Source organism: Passer montanus, unplaced genomic scaffold, assembly GCF_014805655.1.
Source record: "Passer montanus isolate IOZ18808 unplaced genomic scaffold, ASM1480565v1 scaffold142, whole genome shotgun sequence".
Lineage (NCBI taxonomy): Eukaryota > Metazoa > Chordata > Aves > Passeriformes > Passeridae > Passer > Passer montanus.
Genome location: NW_024361164.1, coordinates 409,036 through 432,093, shown reverse-complemented (window position 1 = coordinate 432,093; position 23,058 = coordinate 409,036). Strand labels below are relative to the sequence as shown.

The window sequence follows — 23,058 nt, the reverse complement described above, 5'->3', positions numbered from 1 at the left end:
TCCTTTCTGAGACAGCAGCATGAGCCACAGCTAAGGAGATAAATCACAAATTCTCAGAACCCCCTTTATCCCACCAAGCATCAGCTAAATAAATAAACCAAGATGCTTCTGGACAAGCTACTCTCAGAAATGAAGTGAAACACAGGAGAGCTCCATTACTTCAATTAATACTCCCATTTGTACCAGGTCAGCAGCTCCCAAGGGCAGTGAGGACAGGCACATCCCACTATTTCTCATCCAACAAAATCCCCAATCACTGGGCAACGAGCAGCCAAACTCACTTTAAAAATCCAGCAGAGCTCCGTAGGACCAACAGTAGAAATAAAAAAAAGAAGGAAAAAAATAAAAAGGCTTCCCTGGATATGCTTTCTTGAAAATTTTGGTTGCAGTCTCTCAAACTGGAAGGAAAATTACAGAGTTTTACAGAATCGCAGAATAGTTTGGGTTGGGATGGACCTTAAAGCTCATCCAGTGCCACTCCCTGCCCTGGGCAGGGACACCTTCCAGTGTCCCAGGCTGCTCCAGCTCCCATCCAGCCTGGCCTGGGACACTGCCAGGGATGGGGCAGCCACATGGGCAGCAAAGTTTTCTCCCAGGCCTAATAAATTTAAGTAAACCAATATTTTTTTCCCCCCAGTATGACAACTGCAGCAATCCCAGAACAGGAAGATCACTTTATGTACTAGTTTGACTAGTTGAAAAATTCAAACACCTACATTAGAGAGGAAAAAAAATCCTACCAAAAGGAGGAGTGGGGGAAACTTCAATGATGTAAGGCAGAGATTGAGAGTAGCCAAGTGCTCTGCATGCAGATGGTTGTTAACAAGCAGACAAGGAGTAGATGAAAGGGATTTTGAGGAATGCCACGACATCAGAGGAAAACAATAAAGAAGTTTTCACAGAGCATCTTTTTATTGTGGGAGCAAAGCAGGCACAGGGTGGGATTGCTGGGGTGTCTGTGCAGAGCCAGGAGCTGGGCTGGGTGATCCTCTTCCAACTCCAGATATTCTGTGATAATTTTCACACTGAAATGCTCAATCAAGTAATTTTTCCTTTAATTTTTCAGAGAGGAGCACTTTGTCCTAGCACACAAATTCACTGCTCAAGCACAAGAAAACATTGGCACAATAACCAACTCAATTTGCAGAGCAGCTAATCTGATCAGGGCTTACCTGTACCCAGCCTGGAGGGCTTTGGTTTCAGGAGTTTAACATAATCAAACCACGCTGGTACAGAGAAAAAAAGGGAGAAAAACGAAGGCGGAGTTGTGCCACTGACAACTAGGATGGGTCATGAAAATTTTCTCTCCTCAGAGGATAGTATTTATTTCAAAATTGTATCTCAAGAGGCAGCATGCAGGAGAATTAGCTGCAAAAAAAAAAAAAAATAGAACTCTTTCCATTCAAAAAAAGAACTCTTTCCATTCTGGCCATGAATGTAATTAGCTGCAAAAAAAAAAAAAAAAGAACTCTTTCCATTCAAAAAAAGAACTGTTTCCATTCTGGCCATGAATACTCGAGGAGGGGCACTGGGGCAGGTCTGACAAGTGAAAGATTCACACAAAAGAGTGAACCAGCACAGAACCTCTGTAACTGGAGACAGATGTAATTCCAGCTTGTTAGGAGGAATTTAAAATGCAGGAAAAAGGCAGCCAAAAAAGAAAAACCAGCAGTTACACACTTCATAAACCAGGTTAACATCTAATACACAACACAATGTCAATCAGAGCCTTCAGGTAAGATTTTTTACAAGTATATACTTATTAAAAGTAGGCTTAAATAAGTCAGAGTTAAGCTGGTTCGGGCTTCCTGCCCATTTCCAGAGGCAGGGAGAGGGGGATGGTAGGGGGGAGAGAGAGGGCTGAGTATGGAAAGCTGTCTTTAGGCACAATATGAATCACCACACTGAGGAATCTCCTTTAAGTGGCTGACTACTACTCAGATTTATTTTGTTTAAAATGGGATGATTTTGACCAATATACGCACAACAAAACTTGGAGAAGTCACTACAGGACACTCAGCTGTGTCTATCACAATGAAAAATACTTGAAAATTAATTAGTATCAATTTAATCCACCCTGACGTAGGAAAAGTGGTTAATGCCTTGGGAGATTTCCTAATGTACTTAGTTTCTTAACATTATTTTCTGCTGTCTCAGTATAAACAGCACCTTGCCTTTGACTTTCAGAAATCTCTGCTAATGGCAGCAGAGCTACCTACAACATGAAAGGAGCAGAGAGAGAATAATTTTCTTGTTTTAGCCTGAGACAGTAAAAGCCAACACCACAAAATGTTGCATACATGGAGCAAGAGCCCTGCAAGTGTTCTGCATTCAAAATGCAGATCTACAGAAGGCTGATTGTCTCATTTTTTTGAAATAGCCAGCACGGGAATAGCAGAAGTCACATGGAGAAGGGCTCCAATTCACACAAAAATAGGCAGATTTAGCTGCTGCGATTTTTATTCATGCAACTGTCCCAGCCTAGGAATAGCAACGCCTGCTGAACAGAAATATTCTCCCCCTGGCCACTGGGATGTGGGACTCCAGTGGAGAAAAAGTCACTAAGAACAGGAAGAGCCACCACCTCCTCCCATCAAAGCACAGGGAGCAGCAGCTGGGAGCACAGCAGCTCAGGCTTGTCAGAGCAGAGCCAGGAAAACTGAAATTGTGCCCTGCCCAGGTGTCCCTGTGCTCAGAGAGATCCCTGCTCTGTGCACTCAGGTGAGCTCTGCTCACACAGATCCCTGCTCTGTGCACTCAGGTGAGCTCTGCTCACACAGATCCCTCTCTGTGCACTCAGGTGAGCTCTGCTCACACAGATCCCTCTCTGTGCACTCAGGTGAGCTCTGCTCACACAGATCCCTGCTCTGTGCACACAGGTGAGCTCTGCTCACACAGATCCCTGCTCTGTGCCCACAGGAGTGCTCTGCTCAGATCCCTGCTCTGTGCACTCAGGTGAGCTCTGCTCACACAGATCCCTGCTCTGCTCACACAGATCCCTGCTCTGCTCACACAGATCCCTGCTCTGTGCACTCAGGTGAGCTCTGCTCACACAGATCCCTGCTCTGTGCCCACACGAGTGCCCTGCTCTCTCCTCCTGCCCAGGCTGCAGGAGGGCACAGCAGGCACAGCTGGCAGCTCTCAGCAGGCACAGCTCCTGCCCCGCTGCTGCTCGGGTCCTGTGCTGGGCTCTGGCCTCCCACGAGCTCCATCCAGAGGGCAGGGAACTTTCACTGCCCTGCACTGCCTCAAGCCACACAGCTGGGAGGAAATGCAGGCCTGGCAGCAGAGCTGCTAACTCACAACTCTTATTTCATATGTGCATACAAATATCCCTCACTAAACCTTTTTGTCTTCAAGAATCCTTTTTTTTTTTTTTCTTTTTTCAATTTCTGTCTATGGCACCTACAAAAAAACCTCTCTGGTTCCCTCTCAGGAGTGGAATGCATTTGCTAATGCAACATCACCAGCCCCGAAACAGCCAAAGCTCAGCACTGGGTATTAAAGGGGAGCCACCAGGGAATTCAGGAAATGCAGACTGAGCCTATGAGCTGCCTCAAAGGCTTCTAAATGAAGACATCCAATTTTATCTCAGCTAAGCCTAGAGCCCCCCATGAATGCCAGTGGGTAACAGCTCCAAATCTTTAACATCATGGAAGGAGATGAAGCTCCAGCTGCACACAGGCTGGGATGAGAAGCACTCTGGAGATAAAACGTTCTTTACCTGGCCCAGGAGAACAAGCAAGAGCAGATATTCTCAAGCCTCACCTACAGCACCAGAGAAGAAAGATTTTGTGGCAAACATTCCCCAGATGACTGAAACTCTCTTATTTTCCTGTTTGCTGGCCAAGACCAGTTCAATCTACGGATGGCTGCTCACTCCAGGCACTACATCAAACCCTTCCCTCTGCCTCCCATCACACACACTTCCCTCCAATTCACACTGCTTTCCATTAATATTTGAAAGTCCTCCCTTACACAAATAAAAATTCTTGCAACATTTCTTACAACATCGTTATGTGTTACTATGGAAACTGCAAAAATGTCACAAAATACAAAAGCCTAAAGCTCTGCTGCATGAGGAGAACCCTGATCATCCTTAGTTCCCTCTTTGGGTAATTTGATGATCAAATGTTTCAAGCCTAATATAAAAAAAGTCACTATTGCAGTGTGGGGGGGATTGGTTTGGGGTTTTTTTGGGCATTGCTTTAAATTACTGAATATTTCATTAAGCCAGCAGCCAAACAAAGTCACTTTTCACAAATCCACCCTGTAAGGAAGCACTTCTGAGGCAGTAAAATTACATTCAAAATTCTGGAATTTCATTCTGAGCAGGGCACCTGTGGCTGCCCCTGGATCCCTGGCAGTGCCCAAGGCCAGGCTGGACACTGGGGTTTGGAGCAGCCTGGGACAGTGTCCCTGCCATGGCAGGGTGGCACTGGATGGTCCTTTCCCACCTAAAGCATTCTGTGAGTGCATTTTACAGAGGCAGGATGCACAGACAGGAGCTGTACCTCTTTAAAACAGAGGCTCTTTGAGAATCAAGGAGTTGTGGAGAGCACCCTGTGCTCATTCATAAGGCAGCAGGAATTGAAGTGCCTCAGAAGCAGGCGCGTCACGGGATGTGCCAGCCGAGCTGTGCCACCACTATCGCAGGGAACATCTCGTTTTGCAGCTGAGACAGACACCGTGCTTGCACTGAGCATCGGGGACAGAACAGCCATCTGCCAGGAGCTCACCTCGCTGACCTGACAGCTCTGAGCCTCGTGGCAGCCCCAAACACACCCTGGGCTGCCCTCCCTGCCCGGGGTGACCATCCCTTGCTGGGGTGCCCTCCCAGCCCAGAGCTGCCCTCCCTGCCCAGGGTGATCCTTCCTGGGGTGCCCTCCCTGCCCAGGGGTGACCATCCCTGCCCAGGGTGACCATCCCTTCCTGGGCTGCCCTCCCTGCCCAGGGTGATCCTTCCTGGGGTGCCCTCCCTGCCCAGGGGTGACCATCCCTGCCCAGGGTGACCATCCCTGCCCAGAGCTGTCTTCCCTGCCTGGGGTGACTCTCCCTGCCCAGGGGTGACCATCCCTTGCTGGGCTGCCCTCTCTGCCCAGAGCTGCCCTCCCTGCCCAGGGGTGACCCTTCCTGGGGTGCCCTCCCTGCCCAGGGGTGACCCTCCCAGCCCAGAGCTGCCCTCCTTGCCCAGGGTGACCATCCCTGCCCAGAGCTGTCCTCCCTGCCTGGAGTGACCCTCCCTGCCCAGGGGTGACCCTCCCCTTCCTGGGATGCCCTCCCAGACCAGGGTGACTATCCCTGCCCAGAGCTGCCCTCCCAGCCCAGGGTGACCCTCCCAGCCCAGGGTGACCCTTCCTGGGGTGCCCTCCCTGCCCAGGGTGACCATCCTTGCCCAGAGCTGCCCTCCCAGCCCAGGGTGACCCTCCCAGCCCAGGGTGACCCTTCCTGGGGTGCCCTCCCAGCCCAGGGTGACCCTCCCTGCTCAGGGTGACCCTTCCTGGGGTGCCCTCCCAGCCCAGGGTGACCCTTCCTGGGGTGCCCTCCCTGCCCAGCACGCTCTGGCACAGGGCTGGGGCTGGTTTGGGGAGAGGCAGGAAAAAGGAAAACACCCTCCACGTGACCAATTTGCTGCAGAATTTCTGAGCCTGTAACAAAAGCAGTGAACAGGAAGACTCAACAGCACAAGACTCTGACTGTGCCCTTTTAAACATTCTCCTTCACCAAAGCACCGTGCCCCTCACTGCTGATGCAATGCAATGAAACAGCACATTTTACAGGAAAATCCCAGGCATCCTTAGCAAATCCTTAACTCGGCATGCCTGTGCCAGGTACCCTTCCCATAAATAGCTTGTTCAGTGCTGAGGTCAAACCTGGAGCAGGCATTCCAGAAAGTAACCTTATCCCAGGGAAGGTCAGAGGGGGGTGAAAAGAAATAGGACAGAAAAAAAAAAAAAAAGAAAAAAAGGTAAAGAAAAGAAGGAGCTGGATCTTACTTAAGCAAACCATTCCAGTACTTCAAGTGAAAGCAAATCTTTCAAATGCAGAGTCACAACCAGAGACAACTCCAAATGCACTGGAGAGTTGAATCAATCCCAGCTGGCTCCAGAGATGAGAAGGGCAACTGCAGCAAACCCAACAGCAATTCAAGCTCCTCTTCCCACTTCCCATCTGAATTCCTAGTCAATACACAGGCCCTCACCTATTTATACTTTTAAGCCCTTCCTTTCATTCCAAAATCCAGCAAATAAAACCTAAGCCAATTTTTTGAATTCTCTCCTACCTAAAGCGTTTTATCTGAGGACAGCCCAGCAGAGACACCGAGCTCCCCAAGCCTTTGAAACGAGACACTTGCAGAACGCCCCACATCCAGGGTGTGCCCAAAACACACTCCGTGGAAAAATCTCTTGGGGTAGTGCCAGTTTAGCAAGAAAAACATTTTTCCCCCAGCTGGAAGTCTAGCACTGCTGAGCGAGTGCAACCAGAAAGGATCTGCAGGAGGAGAGAACAGAAGAGGGGGGGAAGCCCATGTCACTGCAGAATGAAACTCCAAATCTCTGAGGAAAACACCTGGGAACACCTTTACAACCTCTTCCTTAAGGAATTCCACACTCACCCTTGCTCCACTTGTAATCTCAGCTACACAGTCATTTGTTGTCTTCTGTCAGTACCAGCATGAATAAAAATGCAGCTCTGAGCTGGGTCAGCTTGCAGATGCTGCTGCAACACAGTGTAAAAGTCTCTCCCCACCCCCCACAGAGGTGTATTAGACTTCAATATTAGAGATTAACTCTAAACAGGGCCCCTTTCCCTTGCTTAAACACTGACTTCAATTTCAGAGGAGACTGCAGCAAAGCAGGTAAGTACCACACTGGGTTTTTAACACCAGTTCACATTCACAAACTTCTAAAATTTTTTTTTCTGCTGCTTCAGATGTTGTGACAGGCTTTTTCCAATGAAAAGTAAAGTAAATATTTATTTAACCCTATTCACAGTGTCACCCACAACTCCTAGAAAATCTGAACTAGAGCCTGTTCTTACTCTGGGTAAGGGCTGCAGAGACAAAGAGCAGTTTATTGGCAGTTCCAGACACCAAATCATTCCCAGGGCTCTGCATTATCTTCCATACACCAGGCCAGCCCAGCCTGACAAACTGGGAGAGAAGACCTGCCTCTGAACAGAACAACCCACAACGCTGCAGGGGCACTGAAGGCATCTGCCAGAAAGATGCTTTGTCTGCATTCAACACCACACACACACGAAATTCAAATGTTTTCCTCAACACAGCACTGATCCAAATGTTATTCCTTGCACGTGTGACCCAGCTCTGAGTGCTGGCTCACAGAATCCCAGATGTGAACCTGGTGGTGGTTCCTCTGGGGTGGAAGGGGCTTTCAGCCTAGATGAAATTTAAACCAAAGCACCAAATTCCCTTCAGATGAAAGACAACCACGCTGCCTTATCTGAGGTCTGTGGATGGCCACCAACCCACACCAAACCTCCCTGCCATTCTCCACTGAGGTCTGCATGAGGATCAAGGCTCCAATAAAAGTCAGAAACAACTTATTAGACACCCATAATATCTATAAAAAGTGTACTAGAACCAGCATCTCTTTGAGAAATAACTGACTAGTCTTGTTTGCCCTCTTTCCTTAAAAGCAAGAGGGACTTGGAGTGTCCTACTTATTTCAGATACCTGATTAAGCATTTTTGAACAATCAGCCACTCTATTGTTCTGCTTTCAAAGGCTAAGCAAAAACACTTCAGGATTTGCTCTCTCTTTCTGAAAGAGCTTGCAGGACTTCTCTCCTGACCAACACATCGCTGCTGAGACTAACAACTCCGACAACATAAGCAAGTTCTCATAAACAGCTAAAAAATACAGTTAAGCACCTTGCTGTCATCAGTACCTACAAGCACAGCTAAAATTCAACAAAAAACAACACCCAAAGTGTCAAGCAGGTGACTGAAAAAGTGATAAAGAGTAAGAGACAAACTTTTAGGATTGCTCTGCATAAATCATTTAGTGAAATACGTTTGTGACCAGTAGGAAAAGTTTTCTTAGTCCCTATGGAGTGGGATTTGATTTCTGAATTACATGTGGGATCTGTGATCTGAACCATAGTTCCATGAAGTCATGGATTTGAGAAATATAATTTAATGGGCCTGGAGATACCGGTTTCATTATCATGTTCTTGCTTGAAAAACATAATCAAGGGGAAAAAATCAGAATCTCTAAATCCCATTTCTCAGTCAGCTGATGCACCAACTCTGGCCACTCCTCAAACAACCCCCAACCCAAGTGTCCCATGCATTCATCTCCAACACAGGACTTGGAAATCAGTGCTGGGAAAAGAAATCTTAATTACTACTCCAAGCCCAGCAACCCTGAAATCCCAGCAGCACAATGTGACGCAGTGCAGGGAGGAGACAACACACAGCCTGTGAAATGATTCACTGCAACACCAAAGTGCAGAAGGTGCTGGGATTTCCCTTCAGTAAATGGGGATAATTAAAGTGTGCTCAGGCATGGTGGCCATAGGCATCATAACAACCACAACTGAGTACTGTAGGGACTGTCTGACCCTTGGAAAGGTTCTGTGGGAAGGCAGTGGTGTGAGAAGTTGGTCATTAGGAACTCCAGTTCCCTCTCAGCAGCTCAATGCAACTGCCAACCAAACAGTGACTTTCCAGATAAGAAAACCCGAGCTAAAAGATAAGTCCCAGTTAAATATTTGGTTTCATTACCTTTTCAGAAAATTTTTCCATAGCACAGACTGAAGTTGAGGATTAAAGAGACTAAATCACCTACCACTCAACAGCTCATGTCTACATCACTGCACAGCACAGGTCACCAACCAGCCAAAAATAATTGACAAATTCTGATTAAACTTGTCTGCAGGCAAATCCAACACAACCAAAGAAACCACCACTCTGAGAAGAGCAACTACTATAAAAGTGCACAAGCCAAACGAAATATTTCCTATTTAAATGTATTAGCACAGGGACACAGAAACAACAGGACTTTGGTGACTTTCTAAACCACCACTCAGCCACACAAACCAGATTTCAGCCAGCAGCACTGGGAAGAACTCCATGCCCTTCTCTGAACCATGTTTCACAAGCAGTTCATGATCCCAGCATGCTGACAGCAACATAAAACCATGGAATGGTTTGGCTTGGAAGGGACCTTAAAGCTCATCCAGTGCCACCCCTGCCATGGCAGGGACACCTCCCACTGTCCCAGGCTGCTCCAAACCCTGTCCAGCCTGGCCTTGGGCACTGCCAGGGATCCAGAGGCAGCCACAGCTGCTGTGGGCACCTGTGCCAGGGCCTGCCCACCCTCCCAAAGGGCACCTGGGCCCTTTCACAGTCATGCAGGTTTCTCTGGCGCTGCTGCCTCCAGTCACACCCAGCCAAGGAAGGCTGGATTCTCCACAGGGGAGACTCCACCTGCCTTCCTCACTCCTAGCAAAGGCAAAGCTGCTCTCTCCTGATCCTCACTCTGCACTGGGAATCTCAGCTGTGATCCTCACTCTCACACAGGGAATCTCAGCTGTGAGCAGACCTGTGCCCTGCTAACCTGGCAGCAGACACAATCCAGCACGGTGGTCCTGGATGCACACAAAGCAAAGGAGTCAGCACAACCCAGCCCTGCCTGCACACACCTGCCTTCCCCATCGGCAGCCTGAGAACCAGGAGCACCTCGTTAAACCAAGCCCATGGCTGGCAGGGCTTCCCAAAGGTGTAACAAATCCCTCCCTGCTTTGTTTATGCATTACATGATGGCCTGGTTATGCACCTGAATGACAGCATCTTCCTGGGCAGCAGGTCTGGGAGTGCTTTAAAAGGAGCTACCAAGTTCTGATACATCCCTAACACTACTGGAATGAAGAATTTCTGAGGGAGACAGTGCTCTGTAGCTGAGATCAGGCAGGTCAGAACAGCACAAATGCTTCAAAGCCTGTCCTTGACCAGATACCGGTTCTGGAATGCCACCACACCAGAAAAACTCAAAGGTCAGCTCTTATCTAAGCATGATGTCAACATGTCTTTGTCTCTTTTGGGCGCTCCTGCTTGAATCTCTGAAGTGGTCAGTGACATGGCCAGCAGGCTCTGAGGCACTGTTGGTGGCACAATTCTCACTAAGGGTCTAGAAGCAAACACAGATTTTTGGGGGGAAAGGCAGGGGCATCCAGAAGCATTGCAGAACCAAGGGACAGTGACCAAGCAATGAGAAGTGTACAGAATCACAGAACTGCTGGAGTTGGAAGGGACCTCTGGAGATCACCCAAGGATGGGTCTCCTAAAGCAGGTTACACAGAACACATCCAGGTGGGTTTGGAATGTCTCCATTCCACACTGAGATATTCCACCTCACTATCAAAATTAAAATAATCAGGGTTCATGTCTTCCTTCTAAAGAAATTCAGAAAGACAAAAAAAATCCAGCCCTCCTTGAGCAGCCTCTGCACTCACACTAACATACAACAATGGCTCTGTACCATCAGCTGGCCCAGGGCAGCTTCCCAGTGGAAAACTCTTCCCTTCCTGCCTCCTAGCACTGCTGGAGAAGAGTGGTGTTTAGATATGCTCAGAAGCTTGTACCAGCTCTTGAGGTTGACTTGAGGAGTTCCACCAACAAGCACTGAGCCTCGGCAGTGCCAGAGCTGGGCCGATGTCACAGCAGCCATCCAACAGCACGGGCAGTGCCCGGGTGCCTCATTACTGAATACCCACAGGCACCAACTTTACACGGGCTTTGGTGGGCCTGGCCTAGATGCCAGTGTGCATACACACCCAGAGACAATAGAGGGATCAGCCTTTTTATTAGCTTTCGAATTTTTGGCTTTTTAAGAGCACTCAGAACGTGAAGGCATGACTAACGCAAAGGGCGGAAAAGTCAGCAAAGAATTTCACACACTGTGTCTCTGAATGCTGCACTTCCTCTTGGGATTAAGAGGAGTGGCAAAGAAATTTCACTTTGCTAGACAACACGTGAAGCCATGAAACCCCCAATATGGGAAATTTAGTATTATTTTGGACAAATTTTTAATCAAATGTCTCCTCCAATAATTACTACAAGACTTAGAAATACAATTCTATTACTAATCCCAACAGTAAGTTTGTGGATGTTATAAAACAGGAATAAAGTTACTGAACTCTTGTTTCTAAGAGCACAAGAACCCCTTGATGTCCACCCAGGAGAGATCACATGATCAGCTAGCTACCAGCTTTGCACTGGGAGAAACCCAATTTCAAGCCACATTTACAACTTCACATGCATAAATTCATCCTGCGCCATCATCCCAAAACATAATGTGACATTTAGCTGGAATCTGATATTCAAAAGCTGCAACATCTGGTTATTGGCACTCATCCACGTGAGCATGTTCTCAGAGGATGCTGAAGTTACCAAGTGCCCACTGTTCACATCCACCCAGCTCAGTAAAATCTGTGCCACACAGCCCTCAACCAGTCACTAACACAGTCTGGACAACAGGTATCCAAATCCATTCAGTGATTTCTCCAGAGAGATCTGAACAACTCCAGGACAGTGCAGGAACTCCGAAGTCCTGGTTACTATTTCCAGCCTGGATGTGAAAGCCATTAGCATTCCAGCCAGGATCCCTGTGCCCATGCAGGGACCTTTTTGTTGACCACAATGACACTTCACAGACTGAGCTTCAACACGTCCATCAGGGTGGAAGAGACCATCTACTGCTGCAAGCAAGATTTCACACAGACTAGACAACACAGAAGATGGCCTCTTAAGAGATTTTTGCAAAATACTGTAGTATGCACTCCCAGGGAAAATTCTGGGTTTGGAACAAAAATTTCCCTTCTTCGCTGACCTGTCTCAAGACCTTTTGCCTTGAGAAGGATCTTCCTCCTCCACACACACACACTGACACCTAATACTTATGCAAACAGCATCCAGTTAACAACATAATTATGGAGCTGTTGTCATCATTTAATGCAACTCCCAGACAAGAAGAAAATTCCCAGCAGTAATTTCCCAGATTCAAGAAGAGAACACACTCGTTTCACACTTCCGCTGGCACTTGAACCAAATCCTTTCTGAGTACTTTTTTCCAGGCAGTCCATTTAACAAATAAAATAATTCCCCAATCATAAATATGCTCTCAGCTACACAGATTCAGACTGGCCTTACTTTACACAACAGGTTTACAACAAATATTCCCATTGTAAAGCAACCAGCATTTCCTTTCAGGAGACAGAACCAAAGCATCTTGGAGAGAACAGCTAATGGCATTCCAGGTTTGCATCTGCAGCTCACAATACTCCAGCCAGCCACTATTTCCATGACTTGCTGCTCCAAAAACACCAAAGACTATTTCCAGTACACATGAGGAATTTTATCTTCAGTGCTGTACGTGCTGCAAACCACACTAGTTTGAACAATTCTTTGATTTGACCTAAGACCATCCAAAATTTAGTGTTTTCCTACAAAAAACATATTTCTATCTGCCACCTTCCACCTCACCAGCAAAAGGAAACAAGTGAGTGCTACTCACAGTGGTACGTGGGGTTGTTCTGGGTCTGCTTTGGTCAGTTCCTCTTCTTCAACGTCCGACTCTCCCCCCGAGCTGCTGTCAGTGACATCCGAGTCAAAGGCCTGCTCGCTGCATCTCAAGTTGGCCATGCCACTGGCCGTGAATCTCTCCAGTTCCTCTGATATTGAATCACTCTTCAGGAAGTTGCTCAGGCCTTCCGAAGTAACTGTCTCGCTCGCAGCTTTCCTCAAGGCTGCTTCTGCTTTTCTGGTCAGCATCAGCTGGCTCCGATGCCTCAGGGGGTCCAAGGCTGGAAGCTTGCTGAGCGTTTTCTCCAAGAAGCCGCCCAACTGCTGCTGGATGTGTCTCTCCACCTGCTTGGCCTGCACCACCTGCAAGCGCTTCTGCAGGCGCCGGGCTCGGCTCTCGATGTCTGCCTGACGCCGCAGCAGGGCCCTCGTCCTCATCTCGGAGTCCAGAGCGCTGTGGTGACCAGCCAGCACGGGAGGTTTCTGCTCCTCCAGCTTGCCGCTCCCGACGCCAGGCACCCGCGCGTCCCCGCTGCCGCCCTCGAGCACCCACTGCTGCTCTGCGGAGTTCAGGGAGGATTTATTTGCAGTGCTATTATTGCTAAAGGGAGTTGCGTGCTCTGCATCAAGGCTTCTATGTGGAAGAGTGCAATTGGTCAACCCGGTCTTCAAGTCCCCCAATTCAGAACCTCCTGTGTTATAGTCAACAGTCTGGAGGGCAGCAGAAGGAGAAGCACACTTCCCACCATTCAGAGAACTAGAGTTTTCATGGTCTGAATTGGTACTTTTGGCCAATTTCTTGGCCAAGCCATTCACAGGCGCTTGTGGGAGAGGTGGCTGGCTATTAGTACTCATTGTTTTTAGATTCTCCAAAGTGAATTCCAACACCGGTTGCCTCCCCAACAGATCACTTGTTTTCAAAAAGGACTGAGATAAGAGAGAGTGAGATTTAAGGACTGTCTGCTTGTTGAAGACTCCTTGCAGCTTCAGAGGCTCTTTTGAAGAGACAGATGTTACATCCGAGCAGAGATAAGAGGCCACTAGCGGCTGCAGCTTGCCCAGCTCTTCCTTCGTGGGGTTGTTTCGGAAATCTAGACTGGGATCCTCCGGAGCAATGGCTTTCCTTTTGGTGCCGTTGGCAGCCAGGAGGATGTTGTTGGCGTTGCCGTTGCTCTCGGCACTGCCAGGCGACAAGGTGGAGGACGGGGGAGCCAGCTTGAATCGGATGTGGTGAGCTTCGGCTGCTGCGTCAGTGAGAGCGGGCGCCATCGCAGCCATTCAGCACAGAGACACGGGAAGTCCAGCCTCTCCCGCTGCCGAGGCCAGCTCCACTGCCTCCCACTGCCGCTCCCGAGGGCAGCCTGCACAGGGAAGGCAAAACACACAGTCAGGCGCTGCACGGGGAGGAAATAAATCAAACGCTTTGAAAACAAAACGGCGGCGAGATGTGGATGCGACGCTTGCGCTTCGCCGGGCTGAGCGCGGCCTCCTCCCCCCGGCAGCCCCAGCTGCTCAGCAGAGCAGCACAGGGAGCAGAAACAGGAGCACACAACCCTCCAGAACCCCAGGATCTCCCAGTTAGTGCCTGTAACTGCTACTCCCATCTTTCAGTCTATCCAGGAGCACACCAGAACCCTTCCAGGCCTCCATGAGAGCTCCAGTCCTGGATGCTCCTATTCTTCAATGCCAGCAGCTCACCAACTTCATCATTAAAATCCCTGAGCTACACCTATGAAATAGTTTTCAGTGCTTCTACTGCCAGCTCAGGGGTCTTAAAAATGACAGATTTGACTATAACATGTAACACAGACAGGGCTTTAGGGGAACAAATCTCCATATGCTTAAACTCCCAGTGGCTGAAGAAACCCCTCCGCTTTCCCTGAAACCTGGATTTCAAGAAAGTCACTTCCCTGGTGTATATGAAACCTACTTTCCCAGAAGTACATTTCCGAATGAGCCAGGTGATTTCCAGTGTTAGCAATTGCCATTTCTCTGTCAAGAGCATGGATAAAGATTAACCCACACACGCACAGAGTTCTACAGTGACTGTCAGAGTAAGCCTGGGTTTAATTCAACTAGAGCAAACAAATAAAAAGAAATAACTAAAGACTTTTAGTTTCTCTACACTGCAGCCTCTTCCCACCCACCTACAAGTCTCTGGTCATTCACCCACTTTCCTTACCACTAAAAATGTCAGTGTTTTAAAATGCCTTTTAAAATGGCATTCAAATAACCCACAGAACTGGCTGTGCTGCCAGTGAAACAGTTACTTGATTTTCCTTTTACTGCTCAAGTTATTTAGCATCCTCATAAGATATTTCACATCAACTTAATAATAAAAAGTTGCCCTGATCTCTTGCCTGATATGCCAATCCTCTAATTTCACATAAATTTGCATAAGCTTGTTGTAGCTGTTCATTAACACACCCCAATGACCATATTAATGCACTACTTTACAGGAAAAGCAAGGATTATCTGAAGTTTCAATATGTTGAAAAGGAAAATTTCACAGCCAGTTTTGTTTCTGGGCTCATCCAGTTGCTCCCAACATGAGACTCAGGTGCTTCTCCACAACAGGGACCAGAAAGACATCAAGGCTGAAAATCAAAGTACTAGAACCTGAATTTTTGTGAAAAGTCAGAGATGAGTTAGAGACACAAACCCACATTCCCATGGAGGGAAGGCTCAAAATTATTTGCTCTGTGTGGTTTCCAATGAGTACATACATTGGTCAGCTGTCCAGCCCCTCACCTGGTCCTAACTCACCCTCCATAAAATCCAGTTAGGTGACACAGAAGGAGGAGACAGAGGAGGAAGAATACATTCTCAAAGGAACCCACTTAAAAAAAGCTGTTGCAGTAGAAATATCAAGATGCTGGAGGAGGGCTCAGGCTTCCCAAGTCCCCAGCTCACAGAACTTTCAGTATTCTGTAACTGACTACACTTTATCCTTACTAAAAAAGGATCTGCATGTCTAAAAGTTTAGGCCACACTCACTGAAAATGGCTTTTAGTCACCATTTGGGTCCATAAATAAAAACTGAACATGCCTATTCAGGGAAGAAAGAAAAAAAAGGAACTTGCAGGGAACTTTCCACTTGTAACTAAGACACCCTTGGGAGAGGAGGGAGGAAGACTGTCAGAATAAAGACTTCCTCCACTCCAGCCTCCTTCCAAGACCTTCACTAGAGACACACACGCTGGGAATGAGTGCCCCTGCCAGGTTCCCAGTTCTGCAGAAACATGTGGGTTTCCCTTCCAGAGGGAACTCTGGCTCTGGGCTCTCCACCACAGTTACCACGAGACATCCACAGTGGCTTTGGAAACTGCAAAAAGAGCAGAACCCCCTCCCCTTGGTGCTAAATGACCCTTCATGAACATAGCTGCACTGACTGCAGGCAGGCAGGAGCCTGCAGGAGATGCAGGCTGAAGGGAGTTAATTTGTAGGTCATCAACTTAAATTAACAGAAGTGGGAAACGGAAGCAAAACTTTGACACTGCTTTTTCCTCCGGGTTAGCAAACCCACTTGAAAACAGCAAATCCTCCTGCTAAGCCACTGCAAACCTCCTTGGCTCCACTTTTCTTTGAGTGGACAGCATTTAGAATACTTTGGAAGCCTGGAAAGCCTCCCCTAAGAATAAGGCTTTGTTCCAGCAGCTTAAAGATGACCTCCAAAAATTACTGGGTCTATTTTTTGTATTTTATTAAAGTCCTTATAAACTCTCTGTGTGCTGGACAGCACTGGCTTCTCTAACACTGAATTAGATCTCAACTTTTATGAGCAACCCCTGGAAAAGACATTAAGGAACATTTGTAAGCATGTTCCCTCCCTCTGTTTATAGTGTTGTTATTAAAGCTGTATTACACTTATCAGGAATTTCTTCCTAACAGGGAATTGGAGGGGAGAAGGTGTTAAGATATCTGAGGAAGGATAATAAAGAAAAGGAAAGGTCACAGAATGGGAAGGGAAGGTCATTCACACACTCGGAGGAACTTTCAGAACATTCTGCTAAGTCTCACAATAATTCCAAGAATCATCCCCAATCTGTTCCCTGCTCCTGGGACCCAAACTGTGCTGGCAAGTTCTACCAAACCTGCTGTCACCCATCGGTATCAGCAGATCCATGTGAGCACCACAGGCCCCCGTTTCACTGTTTTCCTGCTGAAGGTCTTTAGTTCTCAGCACTCAAGGTGGGACCAAGAGGCTTCTGCTCTGGCACAAGCCCTGCTGGTAGAGAAGTGCCAGAGTGCCTGGACACTGCTCCAGCTCCACCACCAGAGCTCAACCCCAGCCCAGCCTTCAGCAGCCGTGGCACAAGCCCTGTGCTGGACTTGGCTTGGCAAGGCCCAAGAGGAGCTGCCTCTGGAAGGCCAGCGTGGTGTTTACGGCGTGGCTTCAGCTAAGAGTGAATGAAGGTTCTTCATTTTCCCTGCAGAACTAGAGCACTGCCAGAGCACTTAGCAGTAATTAACAGAGCCGAGATGAAAGGCTGCAGCAAGCAGGTAAAACCAGGGTAACCGTAACTCGCCCATCTTCCCTCGGCCCCCAGGAGTGCAGGGGAGGCCACCGAGGCAGCAGAGCCACCAGGGCTCCTCAGGGGGCTTCCTGACCCATACCAATGTCAGCCACCCAACATTCCTGACCCACACTCCACCTCAGCCACCCAATATTCCTGACCCACACTCCACCTCAGCCACCCAACATCCCTCACCCACACTCCACCTCAGCCACCCAACACCCCTGACCCACGCTCCACCTCAGCCACCCAACACTCCTGACCCACACTCCACCTTAGCCACCCAACATCCCTGACCCACACTCCACATCAGCCACCCAACACCCCTGACCCACGCTCCACCTCAGCCACCCAACACTCCTGACCCACACTCCACCTTAGCCACCCAACATCCCTCGCCCGCACTCCACCTCAGCCACCCAACACCCCAACTCCTGGAAGAGGGAGCAGAGGGAGGAGAGGGACACGGCTGAGGCAGAGATGGGAGGTCAGAGGGGCAGGAGGAACACACCCAGTCACACTACACCTGAAGCAGCACCAGGTCATGACACCCCTGAAAACAATCCCCTGGCCTGCTGACTTATTCAACACTCTCTGCTTCTAAAACCCAATTTTACAATCAGACATTGAAAGGAGAACTGGGTTTCCAAGCACGTGATTTTGTGCAGTACCCCAGAAAATAAGCCCAAAACAAACACAGGAAGTTTTGGCTCTCTGGATTCTTTGTGAGGGTCACGAGGAACACGGGGAGCTCTGAGCAGTGGACACAGGAGGCACCTATCTCAACTCACTCCAGTTTGCCTCTGGAAGGGCTGTCCATGCTCTCCTCCCAACACCAATCCCACCGTGGCATCCACCCCACTCCATCACCTGTGCCCCCCATCCACACACACCAACCTCACGTTGACCTTCCTGGATTATGGTTTAACTCTGACATGATCCCAAATTCCTGCACTGCTGCACCCTAAAACCCCCTCAGCCCAAGCTCTGTCCTCCCAACACCCATTTCCTGAGGCACACGAAGGTGCTGTTAGAAGCAACAGAAGCAAAGTTACCCTGAAGGAAGTGAGTATTATACCAATTCCCACTTCCCCTCTCCTCCCCCACTACAAATCAACAGCACAGCTAACTCGAGTCCGTGTGGTTACAAATATGTTTCAGTCAAAAAACCAAAACAAAGCACACAAAAAAACCCTAAACTTGGTAAAATATAATCCCTCTACACTTCATTTTGCAAGTAAAAGACATCATCTGTGCTAACCTCAGCAGGTAACAACACACAGCAATTCCCTGAGCCCTACCAATATTTTCCACATCCACAATGTCCATCTACCAAAGTTACAACTGTGCATAACAGATTCTCTTTTTGTTATCACCTCTCAACATTTTGTAGTTGTAAGACAGGTGTTTACCAATTTAGAAAGGGATTTACATGAGAAGCAACTCTCAAAGCTTTCATTAAGGAAACGTGACAGGCAAGTACAGGACGATCACCTTATTGATAAGCCAGTTATCACGTGCAGACTGTGTGCTTGCAGTGACCCACATTTGGGAAACAGGCTCTTTTTTAAAAAATATCAATTTAAAAATGGTTAAGAACACACACAATGACCACAGATTTTTACAACACACACATGAGTACATTCCACAGCTATTAACACTACAGACTTGCACCTGATCTCCCAGGGAAAAATAAGAATTTTAATAGTAAGAACATACCAGAAATATTACTGAGCTCCACTTTTGTTCGTTTCCAAAGAAAAGCCCTCAAGATTAAACTAAAAGCTGCTGTTTCTACTTCCTTGTCCACATGAGTGACAGGGTCTGGTCAACTCTGAGATCTCCTCCTGCAATAATAATTCTCTCTTACGCCTGTGAACTCTCATTGGATATAAATAAACCAAACCAATTGCATCATCTGAGGGAAAGGAGGTTTCATCAATATGATGTCAGAAAGAAAAACAGAAGCCACAAAGCAAGATTAACTGTCATCACTGCCAAAAAAATCTGGAAAAGTGAATAATTAAAAGCAAGAATGCCTTCACCTGAAAAATTAAGTGGCTGGAGATAAAAATACCCATTGCTGTTAAGCTACTCTTCAGAACAAAGTTGCAATCTAGAGTCAAATCACAAGAAATATAGTTCAAAAATAATAATGGGACATCTGCAGAAAGCAACAGCCTGTCAGAGACAAAATAAAATAAAATTTTAGAAAGCTTTAATTGTGAAATCCAGGTTTCCCCCATCCAGTATCAGAAAGATTTTGTTTTTCTTTCGCATAATCTGGGCAAGTTGCCCAGGAAATATGAAAAACTGAACTCAGGACTCGGGGAGCAAGTTAAACAAAAAACAGAATTGCCTTTTAATTTTAAAGATACATTTTCATTCACTAGGTACAGTCACACCACCTTTGCTCAAAAGTTTCCAAAACTCTTAACATCCCCCTGCCCCAAAAAATGGCACCACCTTAATACTTTATATTTTATACTCAGTATTTTAGCACCAGGCATTGGCTGTCACTACAAAAAGTCCTTTGGAGTGCCTTGGGTTAAGTGGCCATGTCCTCAAGAGGAAATAACAGCCCAGAGAGGAGCAGAGCCAAGTGTCCCAAACCACCAGCCCCCTGCCCAAGCTGGCAGCCAAATTTCCAGACTTGATTCTGACTGATCTCAGAGGAGAGCACAGCCCACCACGGGTGCCAACAGCTCCAGAGCAGAGATGCTCATTTAATCAAAGGTGATGCTCACTCTCACATCACAGGTTCTTTTCCAGGGCCGTAATTACAGCCTGAGCTGGGCTGGCTCTTCCTCATCCAGTGCAAAGCAACCTCGCAGTAACCTTCCCATCACATCCTCTGTCGCTGCAGCCCTCGGCAGGAAGTTATAAAGATTTCAGAGAGATGTTTCCTAACGTCTGAGAGCTGAAAATTAGAAATCTTTAAGGTCCACCTTCTGCTAAGGCCTCTGAGGCCTGAAGCAGCTCCCAATACAGAAATATGTATTTCAATTAAACTTTTGTTTGCACCAAATCTGAAAAAAAAAAGAGTTTGCAGCAAGAGATTAACTCGGGCACAGATGAGGACGAGGCCTGTTCAGGCTGACAGCTACCCCCATTTCCCCTCTTGAGATTCAATTTTGTTACCTTTCTCCTTCATTTTATCAGATAAACAGCACAGTTTCATCACTAAATTCAGATACTGCACTGTCAGAACTCCAGAATTAAGTCTTCTCAACTATTAATATCTCCCATTTCTCCATTTGTCTCACTCTCCTAACTCTGGCAGTCACCTGGTGGCTGCACCTTGTGGCAGGAGAAATCCAGACTGGTTTTCTAACTTGCTTTAAAAAACCTGAATGAGACCTTATCCAAACTCTCCTCTTCCAAAACCACAGCTCTGAACTCGGGCCGACGTATGCAGGGTTTAATGGAATTATGTTTACTCAAGTTCTGCATCACCCAGACTCTTGCTGATTTGGGTATGACAACTCCTGGCCCAGCTGAGAAAGAACAGAAAGCTTTTATTCCAATTTAAACGATTTGTCACAGAAAACTGCATCCTCAAACATGCAGCCAAACTCCTGTTTACAGGGAAGGATTTTCAAACCGAGTCTTTGGTGCTTTTCATTCCAGATAGACATTGTATTCCTGGAAGTCATGAGCAGGGACATGGTATTTATAAAATGCAGCAACGGAAACGCTGCTTCTCAGATCACCTGCCACTGCAACTGCCCAGTGCTCAGAGCTCTTTCTAATGGAAGGATAAACATTGGGGAGAGAGAGGCAGGCGTGCAGAACTTACTCATTATTTGGTCTCATCACTGTGTGATCCACCTGAGACCCTTCCAGGAATTAAATTCCCATTTAGGCCTAAGCTGACCCACCTGTTTCTCTCTCAGTCCAGTAAAAAAAACTAACAGAAAAATGCAAAATCAGGTGCTGTTTGGGTTCAGGCTGAGATAGCACTGACCTACTCTCAAAAACTGGTGCCAGAAAAAAGGCAATTTTCCAGAAGAGGAAAATTGTATGGAAGGGGGTGGGGGGAAGGCCCAGAAATAAAAATATGTGCTGCTTGCCCTTTCTCCCACTCCCCAAGCTTTACCCTTTCCCTTGGGCTGGGCCTAGGAATACTCAGGCCTTATCTTTACCTCGCTGTCCACTGAGTGTCATCCTCCCTGGAAAAGCCTTTTGAGGTTCCTGAGGACAGGCAGCAAGTGGAGCCTGAGCAGGGAAGGGTGGAGTGCTGGAACTCCAGAGACAGTCTTTGTTCCGGGCGTTCATTAGATAATGGCAGTGGCCTTCACCAAAACACGAGTTACAAACAGGGCAAAAGGAAGTGACTTTGGTCACAGAACCGCTCAGTTTTCACCCCTGCCTTGCATGATGTCACACTCTCACCAGCTCTCCGGTTACCGGATGATCTCTGAGAGCAAATAGGACTGAAATACAGCTTTAAAAAAAAAATAAATAAAAGGCAAAACAGGGGAAAAAAGGCGTAAGAGAAACCCACAGCCACATCTGCCTGGTCATCTGCCGCTTTATCACCTCTGACGAGGGAACACAAGTCATTCCTCATTGCTAAATCATTACAAATCAGCTATAACAGTACCACAACCAAGTTCCACAATTAACTGCTCCTGCAGCATATCAATCCATTAAGCCCCACACAGCTGTGCTACCTTGGCAGTGCGGCTACAGGGGGAAAAAAAAAAAACAAACCAAAAAAAAAACCAACACCGTCCCCATCCCCGCCGCGCCAAAGCCTGTCCCTGGTGCATGGGGACAGAACCGGGCACGGAACCGGCCCGGGGCTACCCCGGTTCTCCTCACTGCCCCCTCCACCAGATTTAAAACGCTGCTGACTTCTCAATTAAAAAAAAAAAAAAAATATATATATATATATAATCAGCTTGAGGAGCGTCGCTGTTCCCGTGCCAGAATGGAAATCCAAGAGGATACGCTAAAGCAGGGAAGAGCATCAGAGGTTCCTCCATGAAAACAAAGGCTATAAAAAGGACAAATATGGTTTTAAAGAGAAAACGCCTGCACGCAGACGGATCCCTGGACTGCCGGAGGTTCAGGGGCACACGCAGAAATGTTGGGCCAGCCCCAGAAGTGTTTTATCCCCCGCAGCAGCGGCACCGACCCGCAGCGGGTCCTGCCCGGCCAGAATCAGCTTCCTCCTCACCTTATTTCCACGGGCACAAAGCACCCTGTGCACAACACATGACATGATGTAACCACCAACATCATGGCCCGAACCAGTTCAAAATATAATGGTCAGTCAAAACAAATAAAAAACCTGCAGTTCCTCCCATATCCTGACCGGTTTCATGGAAAACTACAGTTTGTCATTCAAGTGCATTTTACATAACAGGGAATATAATCTATGGAGTGCCTGCCTTCTGCTCCACCTGGACACAAATTCAAGGAGAAGAGAGATGACACCTCGCTTTGGAAGGTGGGTCTGATTTTTGGGGAGAAAATAAGTTTAGTTCCCAGTATATTTAACCGCTATATTTTTCCTCCTACATAACCCCCATTTATACCCCAAATGATGGAAATTTCTCCGTAACCAAGCACTGGAAGATGCTAATCCCGTGATAGAAGTAAACACACGTAGGGATCACAGAAAGCATTTCAGGATGGCCGGACTCTTCCAGCCTGTTTTGGGGAAAATCATCCTGGATCGGCAGGGCCGGTCCGAAATAAATAAAATACAAAATATGCGGCTGGAAAGTAAATACATCCAAACGGTTTTGGGAGCTGGAAGCCACCTGGAAAATGACGCTATTGTGCACCCCGGGATCAGGGAGAGCGGCCGGTGACACGGCTCCCGCCGGTGACAGCCCACCGGGATTACCGGCACCGCTCCGCTCCTATTTTCCAGCCGGATTTGGGGCCGCGGGACCTGCTCCCTCCACGCGTTTTGCAAGCTTTGAGGTTATGCAATTTAATTTTTTTTTTCTGTTTACTTTTAAAACTTCGCGTGTGCCCA

General features: G+C 47.6%; 1 protein-coding gene across 3 annotated transcripts in view; it reads right to left on the bottom strand.

Moving 5' to 3' along the window:
• Positions 1 to 23,058, bottom strand: part of KANSL1 (KAT8 regulatory NSL complex subunit 1) — a 77,247-nt gene that overhangs the window by 48,897 nt on the left and 5,292 nt on the right. For all 3 annotated transcript variants that reach the window (XM_039700574.1, XM_039700575.1, XM_039700576.1), the window contains exon 2: positions 12,539 to 13,907. In XM_039700574.1, coding sequence (XP_039556508.1) covers positions 12,539 to 13,824 — 1,286 coding nt within the window. In that variant the 5' untranslated portion in view covers positions 13,825 to 13,907. The remainder of the gene's footprint in view (positions 1 to 12,538; positions 13,908 to 23,058) is intronic.